This window comes from Ursus arctos, unplaced genomic scaffold (assembly GCF_023065955.2).
Source record: "Ursus arctos isolate Adak ecotype North America unplaced genomic scaffold, UrsArc2.0 scaffold_4, whole genome shotgun sequence".
NCBI classification, from domain to species: domain Eukaryota; kingdom Metazoa; phylum Chordata; class Mammalia; order Carnivora; family Ursidae; genus Ursus; species Ursus arctos.
Genome location: NW_026623056.1, coordinates 26,975,504 through 26,993,853, shown reverse-complemented (window position 1 = coordinate 26,993,853; position 18,350 = coordinate 26,975,504). Strand labels below are relative to the sequence as shown.

Here is an 18,350-nt window from a genome sequence, read left to right as displayed (position 1 = left end):
GCTTCATTCTTGACTCTAATACTTCTACTGATAATGTGACTAGTTTTCCTATCTGGCTATTTTAGAATTTACTCCGAACAATCTGTGCTTCTCCAAAATACCCTCTTCCACAGCAAACTACTGGTTCCACACTGCTCTTTCCCCACATTTCCCAGCAATGTCACTTAGTCCTAGTCTCACATGGAGATGCTAAAGGCCACTCAAGAAGATTTTCAGGACTTTATCTACATGTCCATGCATTCAAGCTTGAGGACTATGCATTTTTAAAAGAAAAAAAAAATGTTAGCCTTCTAGGATTATTTATTATACTGAAATTACTTTTATTATAATGTTGCTTAAATATGTCCGAATGCAACATTAGGTATCAACTTCTTATAACTCTTATGTGACTATAAAATGAAAAGAAACATCCATATTAAATACAAACCAAATTACAACTAATAAAATTAAACTGTCAACATTAATTTATTGTGATGGCTGATGCTGTTCTGCTGAAACTAAATCACCTCTCACATGAATTTGGCACTAATTGCTTTAGAGGAGGTTCTTTTGCATTTGGCAAGTTGATACTACGTTGGGCAGAGCAATGACTCAGTTATAAGACATTTCTCTAATTGAATTACGTGCATCAATTGGTTCATGCATTCTCACTTTATAAATTTTAGATTTACAGAATTTTGTTTAAAAAAAACCAACTAAATATTTATACCTATTTATTTTAAAACATTTTAATTATTTATTTATTTATTTTTGAGTAATCTCTATACCTCACATGGGGCTCGAACTCTCAGCCCCAAGATCAAGAGTCGCATGCTCTTCCAGCAGCCAGGCACCCCTAAAACATTTTTATTTATTTTCATTTTTTAAAAAAGATTTTATTTACTTATTTGACATAGAGAGAGAGAGAGAGCACAAGCAGGGGGAGTGGCAGGCAGAGGGAGAGGGAGAAGCAGGCTCCCTGATGACCCTGGGATCATGACCTGAGCAGAAGGCAGATGCTTAACCGACTGAGCCACCCAGGCGCCCTCACCCCTAAAACATTTTTAGACTTAGTTTTTTTCAGCCAAAGATACTCTATGACATGATAAATTCTTCCTATTAACTTCTGCTACTGTTGTTAGTGGGGAACTGGTAACAGAACATTGGAGAGGGGACTTATTTGACACTTGTATTTAGTGACTCTGTGGGCTCTGGGGGACTGGTGTCTGCTGAATAATCAAAGTGTTTCTGTTGAACATGTTTAAACTCTTGTTTGTATTAATATTTCTAACATTGTAACTTTCAAATTAGGAAAAGGATGGAAAAAACATTAACTTAAATTGTGAAACCTAAGGGAAAAAAAATCCTAATTTTAAGTTAAAAATTAGTAGTGATAAAGACACACATTAATGGCATGAGAGCTCTGAACTTTCTATATACAAGGGCATTGGCTGGTAATAGGTCTGGAAAGAGCCCGAAAAGACTTCTCTTGAAAATGCACTTTTGCAAAGCATGCAGCCTTTTTTAAAAAAATCCATTTTGAGATATAATTTGCATACAATAAAATTCAATAATTATAGAAGTATGATTTGTTGAGCTTTGACAAGTATTTACAGTCATATGACCACCACCACAATTGTGATAAAGATCACAGAACATCACCCCTATCACCATCAAACGTTTTCTTGTACTTTTTTGCAATCAATCCTATACCCTACCTCAGACCTCTGGTAACCTCTGATTTTTCTTTCCTTCTCTAGAATGTCTTATAAATAGAAACATACAGTATTTTGTGTCCAGCTTCCTTCATGTATCAGGTTTTTGAACTTCATCCATGCTGCTGCATGTGTCAGTTTGCTCCTCTTACTGTTCAGTGGTGTTCTGTTGTATGCTCATACCCCAAGTTGTTCAAAGGGTCACCGTGGTTTGTTTTCAACTGGCTATTACAAATAAAGTAGCTGTAAACCTTCGGGTAGAGATCTTTGTGTGGGCATAAATTTTTATTTCTCTTGGGTAAATATCTAGGCGTGGAACTGCTGGGTCAAATGGTAAGTATATGTCTGACTTTGTAAAAACTGCCAAACTTTCTCCCCAAGTGGCTGTTCCATTCTTCATTCTTAACCACAATGTATGAGAGTTCCAATCAGTCTGCGTCTTCACCAACATTGTCAGTCTTTTTAATTTTTGCCATTTTAACAGATCTATCTAGACTGAACATTGTGGTATTAATTTGGTTTACCACTGACTATTGATGTCAGATACCTTTTCATGCACTTACTCTCCATTTGTAATCCACTTTGGAGAGGTCTCTGTATTTTCCTTACTTTTTTAATTGATTGCTTTCTTAAGTAGTTAAAATTCCTTATACATTCTGTACATAAGTCCTTTAGCAGATATATGTTCTCCCAATCCATAGCTTGCCTTTTCTTTTCTTTTTTTTTTTAAGATTTATTTGAGAGCGAGAGCATGAGCAGGGGTGAAGGACAAGCAGACTCCCTGCTGGGCAGGAACTTGATGCAGGGCTCGATCCCACGACCCTGCGATCACAACCTGAGCTGAAGGCAGATGCTTAACCGACTGAGCCACTCAGGTGCCCCAGCTGCTTTGATTGTTTATGGCTTCCCTCATTAAAGACTCAAGTGAAGCCAAGCTACATTTCTGCTCTAGTAAACTAGAGAATTCTGCTCCCCATGCCCTAACAGTAAACTTCCCTTTGCTTAGGCAGTCTGAGTGGGTATGTTATCAGCAACCAAAAGAAGTTTAGGGTTGATGTTTCAACCCTGGTTCAAGTACTTCTTACTTTATTCCCATAAATTTATTCAGACCCAATAGCTAAAATGACGCTGTACTTGGGTAAGTTTTCAAAAGATCCCTCTAAAACCTCCAGAGATTAGACATGAGCATTAGTCCTTCCTAACATTTTAATATTAGAATCATTGGCTAAGCATGTCATGATGATGGTATTTTCATTTCACTTGAACAGTGGCATGAAAGGTACCTTAGAGGATTTCTAATCCAAGCCCTTCACTTTTAAGGAAACTAAAGCCCAAATTGGGCAAGAGCCTTGCCCAATGCTGAGATTAGAACCCTGTTTCTGTCAATACTCAGGCCAAGGTCCTTTGCCAATGAATTTTTTTTTTTAAAGTAATCTCTGTGCCCAACGTGCAGCTCAAACTCACAACCCCCAGATCAAGAGTTGTATGCTCCACCAACCGAGCCAGGTAGGTGCCCCTACCAATGATTTTTTAGGGCCAAGATGGTATTCCCCCTTCCTTAAATTCCAAGTGAGATCACTCAACAATATTTATTGATTGCCCACTTAATTGGTTAGGACTCTTAGCTGCAAGTTAAAATAAAGGCTCTAAGAATACATTTGTTTTAGATACGGTTGTTTCAAGGCTCAAAATCACTGAGTATTCTCTCTCTCCACCTCTAGGAAAAGACTTTCCACAGGTGGGGTACCTGTAGCCTCATATCTTAAGTAGTACATGCTGGATTTTCCTTGGACTTCTCAGTTGTGTGAGCGAAAAAACTCCTTTTATTCCCTTAAGCCAATTTGAATTTGGTTTCTGTCACTGAACAAGTGTTCGGACTAAAATCACACTTACCAAAGAATTCTCCACAAACAAGGATAATGATAACCAGATTCTCTTCAAAACTTTGAATGTAACAGTAGTTAGTATAGGGGCACCTGGGTGGCTCAGTTGGCTAAGTGCCTGACTCCTGACTTCAGCTCAGGTCATGATCTCATCAGGGTTATGAGATCCAGCCCCGCACTGGGCTTAACACTTGGTATGGAGCCTGATTAAGAATCTCCCCAACCTGGGTGCCTGGGTGGCTCAGTCGTTAAGTGTCTGCCTTCAGCTCAGGGCGTGATCCCGGGGTCCTGGGATTGAGCCCCACATCAGGCTTCTCTGCTGGGAGCCTGCTTCTTCCTCTCCCACTCCCCCTGCCTGTGTTCCCTCTCTTGCTGGCTGTCTCTCTGTGAAATAAATAAATAAATAAAATCTTAAAAAAAAAAAAAAAAAAAAAGAATCTCCCCCACCTCCCCTGCCCCCTGCTTGCCCTCAAGCTCTCTTAAAAAAAAAAAAAATGAGTAGGCAGTATAAGTCGAAGCAGAAAGAACATGCAGAGAAGACAGCAATCCAAGCCATGATGAAAAGCAATGTGCTCGTGACATTGTATCTTGGTTTCTAGTCTTTACTTTTTTTTTTTTTAAATATTTTATTTATTTATTTGAGAGGGAGGGAGATAGGGAGAAAGACAGAGAGAGAGAGAGACAGCATGAGTATGCATGCAGGGGGGAGAGACAGAGGGAGAAGGAGAATCCCAAGCAGACTCTGCACTAAGCCCAGAGTCTGATGCCGGGCTAGATCTCACGACCCTGAGATCATGACCTGAGCTGAAACCAAGAGTCCATGCTCAACTAACTGACCCACCCAGGTGCCCATATTTACCTCTTTTATCTCTTCTCTATTTTTTCTCAGAATTTCTTATTCTTAACTTCAACTTATTCCTGGTTCTATCAACACCACAGCTTGGATTACTGCATAATATCCTAAACTGATTAGACCCTGAAGCCCTTTTCTTAGAAACAACAAAAAGTAATTGTCAGCAAAGCCTTCTGGGCTTTACACAAAACAAGAAAGAACAGGCTTCCTCTTCCAACTTGGCTCCTCATGACATCCTAGGATCTGAAATAACCAGTCATAACTAACGTGGGGACTACATTTGGAATAGATCACATGTGGGCTTCCCTGAGGCAGGAGGCTTGACAAGACAACCAAGATCCTTTCCAGGTAAGTAATCATGCCTGCAACTTTCCTGGGTCTTTGTTACTTAAAATCTTTGAGTCTCAATTACTGTGGCAATAAAATGAGGGGAATCGCCCACATCATGGATTTGGAAGAAGAAATCAAACATGTAAAATGGCTGGTATATGGCCATTACTCAATGAATATTACTTCTCTTCCCTCAAATTTTGTTATTTACCATATAAAGTATTACCTAATTATCTTTCGCTCAAATGCCTTATAATTTATATGATGGAACAGTACTATTCCACATACGACAAACATTAAGAATGACAAAAATGAAGAAACAGGATTTTTTTTTAACCTATAAAAAGTTGCTGCAGTTTTTCAAATGATTTTATTGGATTTAAAATTCTTTTAAGGGATATACAGATATACAACTAGTTTGATCAGCTACTAATATATTCTGGTATCCCTTTATTCTTGTACTCAAGAGCCAATTCACCTTTTCTCCATGTTCAATACTTAGCTTTGGTAAAATTTTGCCGTGTTCTTCTTCATCTGCTACTGGAGCAGGAGTGTTTCCACCCTGCTTGGTATAAGCTGCTCTTTTCGTTTTCTTCCTGTGAGTAGGTTTCGTAGGACTCTTGTGTTTTTTTTCAACTTCACTGCTTATATCCCACAACATTATCTTCCCATCATTCCCTCCGGTAAGCAGCAAATAGGATTCTGGCAGAAAGCAGACCTGGGACACTCCCAAAGTGTGGCCCTTAAATCCCAGTTCCTGTTCACACTTAACTCCCATCACCCTAAAGATTCGAACCTTACCATCTTCTGCACCACAGCTAAAAATATTGCCACATGATGCCACAGACACAGAGTGGGCTAAAGCAGGGTTTAAAAGCTGACCAGGTGATTGTGGGCTTTCCATCTCTTCTGTTTCATCTTCCTGCAAGTTTGTAATCCAGAGTGGCCGCGCTTTCTGAAGGTTCCACAGCATCACCTTCAAATGAGAGGGAATTACGTAGTCAGAGGTTTAGCCATTTTGCTTATTTTGCTCCACTATCATGCTTACTCCACTTCTAATGAAGTCATCAAAGTAGTTTGACAATAATTAGCATGACACAGTTTCAGCAATATTAAATTTTTAAAAATTCATATGGCACCACAATATGCCAGTGGAATGCTACCCTCGTGCCAAAACTAGGATGCCAATGGGCGGTAAGGTAGAATTTAGAAAAAAAGATCCTGAATAACTTGCAATTAACAACCCCATTAAAGTGTAATCCACATTCTTAAGCAGTTGCCAGTTTAAGTCATTGTACCCTCATCTCTGCAAGTAAAAAGAAAATTTTGAAATTTATTTATTTAATTTTTGAAAATATTTCATTTATTTATTTGACAGTGAGCACAAGCAGGGGGAGTGGCAGAGGGAGAGGAAGAAGCAGACTCCCCAGTGAGCGGGGAGTCCGATGTGGGACTTGATCCCAGGACCCTGGAATCATGATCTGAGCTGAAGGCAGACGGTTAACCAACTGAGCCATCCAGGCACCCTGAAAATGACGAAATTTATTAATTTTAGTTTATGCCGGTTGCAGGTCAAAAAGCCCATCAATTAAACAAATGAAATCTGGAATGCTTTCTCTTTCCTCTCACGCTACCTAAATTACCCATTTTAGGGGCTTACCTCAAGTCTCTATCCTTCTAGGAAGGCTTTCCTAACTATTTCAGCCTACTTCTCTCTTTCCCGTGTTAATTTCTATGCTATTAACTAACATATACTACTAGCTTGTCAGTTTCTTGAGATTTAATTCTTCTTTTTAAAAAAATTTTTAGTAGACTCCATGCCCAATGTGGGGCTTGAACTCATGACCCCAAGATCAAGAGTCACACACTCCACTGGCTAAGCCAGCCGAACGCCAATTCCTCTTTGCTAACGTCTAGCACAATGCCTGGAAAAGAGCAAAAATTCCATACCTATCTGTTGGTTAATTTGACATCCTGATATATGTGGGTTTTTTGTTGTTCCATACTATGATTTTGGACCTACTAAATTGATTTAAATGAAATGCTAATTAAACCTGTATAAAACAGAACAAAAACAATCTTTGTGAATTTATTTTACTCTATACTAGTGATTCGTTTTATTCCCACAGCAACTAATCTGAAAAGGAAAATATTCTTCATATTTCAGAGAACAGACAGCCTTATTTTTTACCCTCTAGTATTTTTTAAAAATACATTTATTTATTTGAGAAAGTGCACGTGCAAGTGGGGGAGGGGCAAAGGGGAGAGAGAGAGAATCTTAAACTCCTCACTGAGTGTAGAGCCCAACATGGGGCTCGATCCCACGACTCTGAGATCATGACCTGAGCCGAAACCAAGAGTCAGATGCTTAACTGACTGAGCCACCCAGGCACCCCATATTTGACCACCCAGTATTAGCCCTTAATTATGACTCAATTTAAAATGGACACTAGACTAAGTATGAGCATGTTCAGTCCAAAGCAGAGATTTGAATTGATAAGATTACTACTGCCGATGATATTAAGGATTTAGTTTTCTACTGAAGGTAACTTCCCTCAACTCAGTGACATCTAATAACATTTATATTCTGTTTTTATCAAGGAAAGCACTGAAAACCCTTTTGGATTAGATTTATAACATTATACTAAGTGGCCAGCAGTTGCTATTTGGTGAAAACAAAATACTAAAAAACAAAGTAAACTAAAGTAAGATAAAGAAATATCAGAAAACATAAGAAAGATGAACAAGTACTAAAATGGAATGTGGAAACAATCTCTATAGAAAAGTCTGAACACAAGGAAGATAGACATTCCAGAATCTGCTAGCTTACATGTCTTGGCAGGTATCCCTAAGTCTTTCTTGCACAGCCCTGTGTGATGCCTGGATTATATTTTCTGTCCTCCCAAGACATCTAAGCATGAACTATACGCAGTGTTTTCAGCAGCTTAAACTTCTTTTGTATTTACCGAAATCATCTAAATGTGTTAACAGTCATCCCAGATTCTACCAATCTAAGAATCATTTCCAAGTATTGAAGATTCCCACACGGTTTCTGCCTGGACATTCTCTATTCATCACTTTATTCCTCCTAACTGCTGAAGATTCTAAGGTGTTTTACAATTTCTCAACCACTGGTTCATACGGTGTCACCTAAGCAGGAAAGCGAAAGATATGGAAAGAAAGAATACAAAAGTTTGGGGTTTATGGTCCTATAAAATATCAGAGGGGGAGAAAGTGAACAACTGGCAAATGTTCAGAGATGAATGCGAGCACATCAAATGACCCTGCTCACGAATTTCTCCCGCTACAAAAACATTTCTTTCCACACAGAAGAATCATTTTCAAGGAAAAAAGCCTCTTCTACCATCCTGATCCTTAAGTGTTGGTACTAGTGAACTTTCAAACTCCAGAAAGAACAATTAACCTTTGAATCATTTATTTTCAGATGTGGAAAGGAAGGGCAAAAAAATCAATGTGTATGCCACAGAAATATATGGTGGTCTTTTTTTTTTTCTTCTTCAAGATTTCATTTATTTATTTGACACAGAGAGAGACAGCCAGCAAGAGAGGGAACACAAGCAGGGGGAGTGGGAGAGGAAGAAGCAGGCTCCCAGTGGAGGAGCCGGTTGTGGGGCTTGATCCCAGGATCACGCCCCGAGCTGAAGGCAAACGCCTAACGACTGAGCCACCCAGGCGCCCCGAAATATATGATGGTCCTAAATTTCCAAAGGTCTTTACGAGAGAAAACTATATTTGAGTGGTGGCTACCCACGTATTTATTTAATGTTATTCTTACACTTTACACGTATATATTTTATAGCTACTTAATAAAAATTAAGCAGTCTCAAATGTCTTAATAAATCACTTTAAGGTCTCTGCCCCTCCAAGTGTGCTTTGCCTAATTATTTAAACCTATCTAGATCAAAGGACATAATTTTTATAATTTCTATAATAACAAAGATTTACTGTGTGTGGCAATAATCAATCCCTGCCTTGAGATAAAATGTTTGTTCGGAGAGAAAGCACTCCCAAAATTAACTTTCTAAGAATTCCCTTCCACTACTATACCAACATTCTTGGACCCTTCCATAGGCTGGCTATTCTTCAAGTTTAGAATAATACTGGATAACTAGGTTTTAAGAAGTAAACTGTGGGGGGCGCCTGGGTGGCTCAGTCATTAAGCGTCTGCCTTCTGCTCAGGTCATGACCCCAGCCCAGCGTCCTGGGATTGAGCCTGAGTGGGGCTCCCTGCTCAGTGGGGAGCCTGCTTCTCCCTCTCCAACTCCCTGTGCTTGTGTTCCCTCTCTCACTGTCTCTCGCTGTCAAATAAATAAAATCTTAAAAAAAAAAAAAAGAAAGACAAAAGAAGTAAACTGTGTAAGATATTACAGTTTCAACTTCAGTTAAGGAAAGTGATTTCCTAAAAGCACAGTTGTGCTGTCTTACCACTGTTGTTACAGCACAACACAATGCAGAAATTAATCTACAGTGAATTTTTAGCAAGTCTTGGGAGTCAAATCAAATAAGCAATATAAATCTCCTTCTCACAAAATATTTATAGCCTATACTGTTCTTTAGCAGCTGCCTGCCACTGTAACTTCTCTCCTAGAACTGGAGGCGAAATAATAAATTCTGGATGCCCATTTCTTATCTAATTTGAAAAGTATATAGGTCATTTTTGCACATTGAATTGTTTACTGCCATGCTTAGTAAGTTAATGAACCAGTGACTGACAACTGGTATAGCTTAAGGATGAAAGAATGACTAGTCAAAGAGACACTGTACAATCTGTCTACTTAAAACAGATATCCACCTGGATATGTTAAGTCTTTCTGCACAAGTAGGCAGGTCATCACCACGAGGGTAGAAAATGCAGGTTTGTTAAGGGCTTGGTCAAGACCCGGAGTGGAAAAGGAGTTTACAGGTCGTAGGATCACTGTGCACCTTAGGGCAGAATGATTCTCAATAGAGGAACTATAGACATTTTTGGTAAGACATTCTTTATTGTTTAGGGACTGTCCCAGTGCTGTAAGACATCTCCTGATTCTGCCTACTAAATACCAGTAGCTTGGGGGAGGGTAACGGCAGTCATTATGAAAACAACAACAACCAGCTTCATTTATTTCTAACTTATAAGGGTATGCAGAGGGTAAAGAAGGGAGTGGTAAATATTGCTGGCCAAAAAGGTAGAAAGACAAATCTTTGATGCTATTAATGGAATCAAAGTGTCTTGAAAGATACTGTACACAGTTAAGAATGTAGATTAAATGCCTAGAACAGTGCAGGGCACACAGGTCATTAATAAACAATTATTCTTTTTCTAGGAGTCACCTGTCCCCAAACCAAGAACTTTTTCGACTACATTACTGATGATATCCTGCTTGACGCTGCTGATGTCACAGAAAGAACATATAGGCTTTGCAGCCAGAGATACTGAAGTTTGGAATCTCAATTCAGGCAGCTATGTGAACACTTAATTTGAACCTAGTCTCATTTCTAAAAAAGAAATAGTAACTATCAGGATGTGATTAGAGTGAAAACTAATATATGTAAAGCACTGGCCAGAACTAAGTACTCACCAAAGAGAAGCCATCAGGTTATATCTTTTATCTGAATGTTTAAGAGAATGAACTGGATTATGCTCACTCCAGTGATAGAAGATTTACTTTTAAGAGGAAGTACATCTGCTATGGGACAGTTCAAGCTATCTAAAAGCTTTCTTTTATTAAACCAAGATCTGGGGGCGCCTGGATGGCTTAGTCAGTTAAGCATCTGCCTTTGACTTGGGTCATGAAAAGGGGCCTGGAATCGAGTCCCACGTTGGGCTCCCTGCTCGGCGGAAGCCTGCTTCTCCCTCTCCCCACTGCTCATGCTCTCTCTCTCGCCATCTCTCTCTCTCTCTCAAATAAATAAAATCTTAAGAAAAAAAACCCACACACACAAAAATCTGCTTCCCTAGGACTTCTATTTAGACTAGCACATTCCACTCTTTCCTCTCATGAAAACCAAGAATTAAACACTTACATTTCCCCCACAAAATGGAGTTTCTAGATATATCTACTCTCCTGATGGCTTTCCTCTGAATTTGGTCTAATTTGTGATGTTCCTTTCAAAACTCACTGAATGCAGTGCTCTGATCTTGGTCACCAGTACACAATGCTTCAACTGATGTGCCACAGAATTTTAAAGTAAAAACAAAAAATCCAGTCCCTCTTAAAACAAAACAAAAACAAAAACAAAAAACGGTTTGCAGACAGCGGGTGATAAAGTCTGCCTTTGGCATGCTCCTTTGTTTACAAAGATATTTAGAATCAAATATTTGAATTCCCAGAGTTTATGACTCTTAAGCATAGAGAAAGGAAGGCTAAAGGATAAATGATTACTTTGTGAATAAAACCTACTAGGCTTTGTCAGGTTAGCATTAAGCATGCAGAAGTAAAGCTTATGATTCATACACAGAAAAGACATGTCAGTAGAGAACAGAAAATGCAAGGATATATTTAGCCTGATCAGTAATTTGATCGTTACCAAACCCATTTAGAAATTACCCAAGTGCTCTCTGCAAAGCATTACCTGCATATCCAGTCCACATGATACCAAGCTCTGAGGCCTCTGAGGTCGGAAAGCTACAGAGGAACAGATATTGGAATGTCTCTTCAGTGATCTGCTAACTTTCTTATTTTCCAAGTCTAGGATTTTGATTGCCCCGGAGTCATCAGCAGAAGCCAGCAGGTTTTCAGTTTCATTCAATGAGAGACAATTGATTTCTTCCTCATTCACATGAAAATGGTCCAAGGAACCTTTGAGGGACCTGACATCCAGTAAGCTAATGGTTTCTCCATGTGAGGCATACAGCTTGGTGGGGCAGGAGGGAGAGAATAAGACACTGGTAACATCATCGGCCCCTTGGAAGCGTGTATGTCCTAAAGGAGTCCCATCTTCACCCCAAGCCATGAGATCACCACCCTCTGCTCCAGAAGCCACTAGGCCTTCTTGACTTGCATTCAGGCAGAGAATAGGAGAAGAATGTCCACCAGTCCACTTGACGGCCATTATGGCCCAGGAGACTCTGTGAAGAAAGGGAAAAACTATAACCTCTCATTTGAGAACGTGATGGTAGCAGACAAATGCAATACGCAGTATTTCATTTAAATATTTTAAAAAGACATCTAAAAAAACTTAATTAAAAAAAAGACATTTGAAGATCAAGTCTACAAAAGCCTAGTTGGACACAGGACTGTGGGGCACCTGGCTGGCACATGCATAAATAGGCCTTCTTTGTAATCAGGGACCCAGGCAAACCTGGTCTTCCAGCATTTGATATGAGGCCTACATAAGAATAAACATAGGGGCGCTTGGGTGGCTCAGTCGGTTAAGTGTCTGCCTTAGGCTCAGGTCATGATCCTGGGGTCCTGGGACCGAGCCCTGCATTGGGCTCCCTGGCCAGCAGAGCCTGCTTCTCCCTCTCCCTCTGCCCTCCTCCCCCGACTCTTGCTCTACCCCCTGAAATAAAATCTTAAAAAAAAAGAATAAACATTACATATTTAAATTAGGAAAAATACTTTTAAAAGAGAGCTGCTCAATCATCAGGTTATATCTTTTATCTGAATGTTTTAGAGAATGAGCTCTGGAGCTAGATTCTCTGGGTCTGAATAGCTTTACTACCTATTATTAGCTGGGTGACTGGGCAAGTTACTGAACTTCTCTGTGATTCATTTTCCTTCTCTATAAAATGGGGGTGGGAATAATAATAGCACCATTTTACAGGCTCATAGAAAATTAAATAATATATGTAAAGCACATGTAATAGTGCTTGGTACATAATGAGTGTTCAAAAAATATTATCACTATCACTTTTCCTATTTTTTTTAAAAAGATTTATTTTTTAAAGTAATCTCTACACCCAATGTGGGGCTCAAACCCACAACTCTGAGATCAAGAGTCACACGCTCCATCGACTGAGCCAGTCAGATGTCCCTCACTTTTCCTATTTTTATTAGGCTGGTCAAAGCGGCATCACAGATCTGTCCCAGTGGTGCTCAAAGTATGGCCTCCAGACTGGCAGCATCACCTAGGAACTTAGAAATATAAATTGCCCAATACCACCCTAGACCAACTGTATCAGAAATGCTGGGGTTAGGGCCCAGCCATGTGTTTTAAGAAGCCCTCTGGGTGATGCGAATATATACTAAAATTGAGACTAGTACACCAATAATCATCCAGGGAAATGGTTAAAAATGTAGATCCTTGAAATATTACTCAGCCATCAAAAAGAACGATTTCACAACATTTGCAGCAACATGGACGGGACTGGGGGAGATAATGCTAAGTGAAATAAGTCAAGCAGAGAAAGACATTATCATATGATTTCACTCATTTATGGAACATAAGAAATAGCAGGGAGATTGGTAGGAGAAGAAAGGGAAGAATGAAGGGGGGGTAAACAGAAGAGGGAATGAACCATGAGAGACTATGGACTCTGAGAAACAAACTGAGGGCTTCAGAGGGGAGGGGGGTGGGGGATTGGGATAGGCCGGTGATGGGTAGTAAGGAGGGCACGTATTGCATGGTACACTGGGTGTTATACGCAAGTAACGAATCATGGAACGTTGCATCAAAAACTAGGGATGTACTGTATGGTGACTAACATAACATAATAAAAAATTATTATAAAAAAAATGTAGATCTTTGGGTTTTACCGCCAGAGACTAATTCAGTACATTATTTACCTTTATTCTCAACACAACCCTTCCGTTTAGTATTATTCCATTTTAAAGTTAATAAAACTTGAGTTTCAAAAATGTTAAATAATTTGGTCAAAGTCATCTGGCCCTTAGGACTTGTACATGGGATCCAATACAAAGGGATCCCAAACTTTCAAATAATGAAGACCGTTTTCCAACAATTCCACCTGACGATAGTTTTTAACTTGTTAGTATTCTCTGAAAATACAGAAAATAACCAAAAGCCACGAATAATTCATTACTGCTTTTAAATGTACTTATGTATTTTTATTATTTTTTAAAGTTTATTTTATTTATCTCTACACCTAACACGGGGCTCAAATTCACAACGCTGAGATCAAGAGTCACATGCTCTAACGACTGAGCCAGCCAGGGACCCCGTACTCACATATTTTTATAATTACCTTATCACCCACTTACACTTAACAGTCGCACTTATGTACAAAATTTAGATTCCTGATACACTAGGCATCCCAGATTTATACAATGAAATTGCCACAAAATACTACCCAGCCTCAACTGCCTGTTGCATAAAGCAAAAAAGGAAATAAGGGCAATTTATATAACTCTAAACGTTCAGACAAAAGGAAGCAAACAAATCTACCTGAACAAATTTAATGTTTCATTTCACAAGCCAAGGGAGAATTTCTCCAGTAAGAAACTGTCATAGTTGACTTCATATTTTCAGATATGATACCCGAATTCAATCCAATAGTACAGATAAATTTCCTAATATTGTTTTGAAAAATAATTTTAAATACTGGCAATCTGCCTAAAGTTTCTATTCCCGACACAAAGCTTATTTCCTCCCATTTTTAGGAACTCACACATACACAGAATAACTAACCAGACTGCTAAAAAACCTCTAATCTTTCAGTAATCAAAGTAACAGAGGGGTGGGGGGGGGGGAACAGAAACATGGTCACAAAATCACATACAGCAATTTTCATAAAGATGACAAAATGGGAAAGACAAAAAGATACTTTATTTCAGCAGAAGCGCTGAATTAGAATACAGAGGAAACTAATTAGAGACTGAAACAAGTTTTAAAAGGAGAGGTTTGGAGAGGAAATGACTCAGAGAGAGGTAAAGACAGGGAACTCTGGTGGTTTGATTTTTGCTGACAAGTAATGAAAGAGTAGTTAAAATAATTTTCTACCATTAAAAAGGCTTGCCAAATGTTCAAGATAAACCAAGAAAACAGGACACTTAGCACAATTTAAAATTAAAGGTATTAATTAGGGACTGCCATATGTGGTGACTACTGATTTGTCATTAAATACAGATAATATACTACCTTAAACTATGAAGTTTGTAGTAACCATTGAAAAGGCCACTTAAGTTAAAAATAATTTTGTTCAACTCTTTTCTTTAAAGACCTTATCACTTATTTCCTCCGTTAGTTTTAGTTTTTCCACAGTGAATTAAGTTTAAAGTCCGAAGTCAGCCCTCTACAGCTTTAGGATTTTGTGTGCAGAGGTTTTAGATCCTTGCTGGGATTTTAGGTTTTTTTTTTTTTTTTTTTTTTTTTTTTAAGATTTTATTTATTTATTTGACAGAGAGAGACAGCCAGTGAGAGAGGGAACATAGGGAGGGAGAGTAGGAGAGGGAGAAGCAGGCTCCCAGCAGAGGAGCCTGATGCGGGGCTCGATCCCAGAACGCTGGGATCACGCCCTGAGCTGAAGGCAGACGCTTAACAACTGTGCCACCCAGGTGCCCCTGGGATTTTAGGTTTTATCTAAGACGAGAATGAGATAGGGTTTCTAGTACTTCTATTTCTTCATCACGTATCTACCCACAGGCAACCTAAGTAAATGCTGACTGGCAGACAAAGTTTTAGCAGGTTTTCTTCTGAATATAATTTTTTTAATGGAAAAGATTAACTCAATTTTAAAGACACATTTGGTTAAGCTCACCCTGAAGTGTGAGAAATTAGGCAACAAATGGATTTTGTACTTAAATGAATTATTATAGATAATAGCACTGTTTCCGTAAATTTTTCCATAGTGGAACCAGTAGTATATATTAATTTCACAAGAACAAGGTCAGCTCTACCTTAACCTCCTAAACATTAAACTTCTAATCTCTACATCACATGGAAAATATTTACTGATCACCAACCTATTACCTTATCATGCAGACTATAAATCAGAGTCAACCAGAGGCCCCCCCCAATCACTTGTTTACTTGGTCTACAAAATTAAAATTGTTATTTTGTAAAACATACCCAAAGACCACCATCAAAAAGTATTAAACGATAGACTGCTGTGGTAGAAGGCAGTGGGGAAAAAATGTAATTAAATCTGGTTTAATGTAATTAAATCTTTCAGAAATGAGTTGTCAAGGCACTGTTCCTTGTTTTTCTCTTCCTGGGACTGGAAAGCCTACCAGAAAGGTTAAGTGCCATTATCTCCATATTCAGGTATCAGGTCAACAAGCTTCTCTTCTCATAGGTAATGTCTAAAGCACACCAATTAATCATATCCTATTGTGAATTACTCTAATTAGTAATAGATTCCTTTAACAGCTAATGAGATCATGGCCTAAGCAGGGAAAGGTGGGGTATCTTGAGAGCAGTTTTAGAAAGGGTGGAGGGCAAAGATGGAAGTTCTGAACAGTCAGAGGGCAAGACGGTACTCAATACAGGGGAGGGGCAAGGTCAGGAGGGTGATTTGTAGAAAGAAAAGGACCTAGTCATAAAGAAAATCTTTTCCAGGGCACCTGAGTGGTTCAGTCGGTTAAGCATCTGACTCTTCATCTCAGCTCAGGTCTTGATCTCCAGATCAATGAGTTCAAGCTCCAAGTTGGGCCCCACACTTGGGTGTGGATACTACTTAAAAAAAAATTCCTATTTTGAAATTTTGCCTGGGCCGCTTGAAGGGGTACTTTGTCACAAAGGCATCTCACTGACTGGACTAGATTAGCACCAGAATTATCTCATCAAATCTTTCCAACGCTCTACCTTACCTATACTTGACAGGATAAACACTAAAGTCTTTAATAACTGATGATCTCTAAACCCTGCTCCAGTTATACTTCCATGGGCTCACATGTCCTTTTCAAGTGTTTGTGCCTTTAAAGCTGTTTATTCTGTCTGGTTCTTTGCCCCCTTCTCAGATGGACCAACTCTACTTATCCTTGAAGATTTAAAAGAGGGGCCCTTGGGTGGCTAGTCATTTAAGCGAGATTCTTGATCTAAGCTCAGGTCTTGATCTCAGGGTGGTGAGTTCAAGCCTTGCATTGGGCTCCACACTGAACGTGAGGCCTACTTAAAAAAAAAAAAGAGAGAGAGAGAGAGAGAGATTTAGAAGAAATTTAAGTGCCTTCCCAGACAAAACTTGGACCTCCTTCCTTGGATATCCTATAGTTGAAAGCTGAAAAATGAATAATGAATACAACTCCCTAGCCTGAGATTACACTACCATTCAAATAATATAATCACTATCACTACAGTAAGTATAAGTCAACTTTTTTTTCATACGTTTGGGTTTTCCAAAGTTGGTCTTGATGTGGAGAAGCTGGATAGCAACCAAAATGATTGGAGGGCTGTGGCATTAGCACTAGTAAGGAAAGAATCTGGGTTACTAAGCTGGGAAGAAAAAAAAAACAAACCATCTGGGAAGAAGGGACTGGCAACTAATAATCAAACACCATTTAGCAGAGAGTAGAGAATGTAGTTGCTGTTCTTTTGTTTTTAATGGAGAACTAGAAATGTATTATACACAGCAGGGGAACTACTGGAAAGATTTCTTACTACATAAAGGCAAGACAGTGGAGTCGACTACCCAGGGAAATCTGTGAACCTTATAATAATTTCCTCATAGTTGTTTTGAGAATTATATAAAACCCGAGTAAAGGACCCCTACCACAGTGCCTTGTTCACATGATGGTTAGTATTTTCTCTCACTAAGCATTCTTTAAAGGCTGTAAAAAACTTTGGCCACCTAGGAAAATGCAGTATGACCAAATAATGCTTAAATTCTTTCTCTTCCAAGAAGCCATCTATAATTACAGCCTCCACATCATTCTCCCTATTGGAATGTCTAATTATGTAAAAACACGCTCCCTTGATCCGCCTACTAATTGGGTTAGTAGGAAACAGTGGGAAAGGCTACATTTTGTCCAAAAGAATGGAGCACTTAGCCAGCAATTACACGGCACTTTCAGGCTATCCAAACATTTGAGCGGGGCGCGGGGGGTTCAAATGAAGACCTTACTTGCCGAATACACGTTAGGACACATGTTCTGATTAAGTACCACACTACCAATAAAGAACAAAAGGGTCTGACCAGGAGAAGACGACCTCAGCTGCCGAAGGTAAAGAAAGAAGATCCAATTTAAGCCGAAGGCGGCGGAGCTAGGAATTGCCTAGCAAGGAGAGGGAAGTTTCATGCGTTAGGTTGGAGTCTGAAGCAGTGACCTGACACACGGAAACCTCACGAGGAAAGGGGCCCAGGAAGGCAGACGCGAGACCACTAGATCAAAAAGAGGAAAAGGTACCGGAGGACAGTCACAAAGCCACAAGCGCCAGCTTCATACCTGCGCTTCCCGCTTCCCTCCTCGGCGCCTCGTGATGACCTCACCCGTGGTCGCCCAATCCCATGTAGGGTTGGGCGAGGGGCGCCTCAGCCAAACAGTCACATCCGGGGCCGAAAGGAACCGCGAGCGAGCTGGGCGTGCGCCCTTGCTTCGTGCCCTCAACCAGTATGGCGCAGCCACGGGCGCGCCGCGGGGAGGCCGTGCGAGTCGGGCGGTTCCGACGCCCGCGCTGAGCCGGGGAGGGGGGGCGGGGGACGCCCGTGCGGCCGGTGCGTCTGCCCTCAGTGAGGCGGGGCGCGCGGCGGAC

At 39.8% G+C, this 18,350-nt stretch overlaps 1 protein-coding gene across 2 annotated transcripts; it reads right to left on the bottom strand.

The window, feature by feature from the left end:
* Positions 1-388: 388 nt before the first annotated feature.
* On the bottom strand, positions 389-18,137 carry WDR53 (WD repeat domain 53). 2 transcript variants are annotated; one of them, XR_008957309.1, is made up of 4 exons: positions 18,044-18,137; positions 11,334-11,829; positions 4,437-5,736; positions 389-3,670 (listed from the first exon to the last, which is right to left on the bottom strand). XR_008957309.1 is itself a non-coding variant. In XM_026495807.4 (3 exons), exons 2-3 carry the CDS (start codon positions 11,811-11,813, stop codon positions 5,140-5,142), a joined length of 1,077 nt encoding a protein of 358 aa, XP_026351592.1. In that variant the 5' UTR covers positions 11,814-11,829; positions 18,044-18,137; the 3' UTR covers positions 4,170-5,139. The 2 variants fall into 2 exon arrangements, 1 of the variants encoding a protein (XP_026351592.1); XM_026495807.4 differs by lacking the exon at positions 389-3,670 and having other exon boundaries at positions 4,170-5,736.
* Between the last annotated feature and the right edge of the window lie 213 nt (positions 18,138-18,350).

Bases quoted from the DNA above. Each gene is read 5' to 3' on its own strand.
- WDR53 (XM_026495807.4), bottom strand. From the start codon at position 11,813: ATGGCCGTCAAGTGGACTGGTGGACATTCTTCTCCTATTCTCTGCCTG. The intron at 5,737-11,333 runs GTAATGCTTTGC...TCTCATTTGAAG, and splicing joins CATGTGGACTGGATATGCAG to GTGATGCTGTGGAACCTTCA.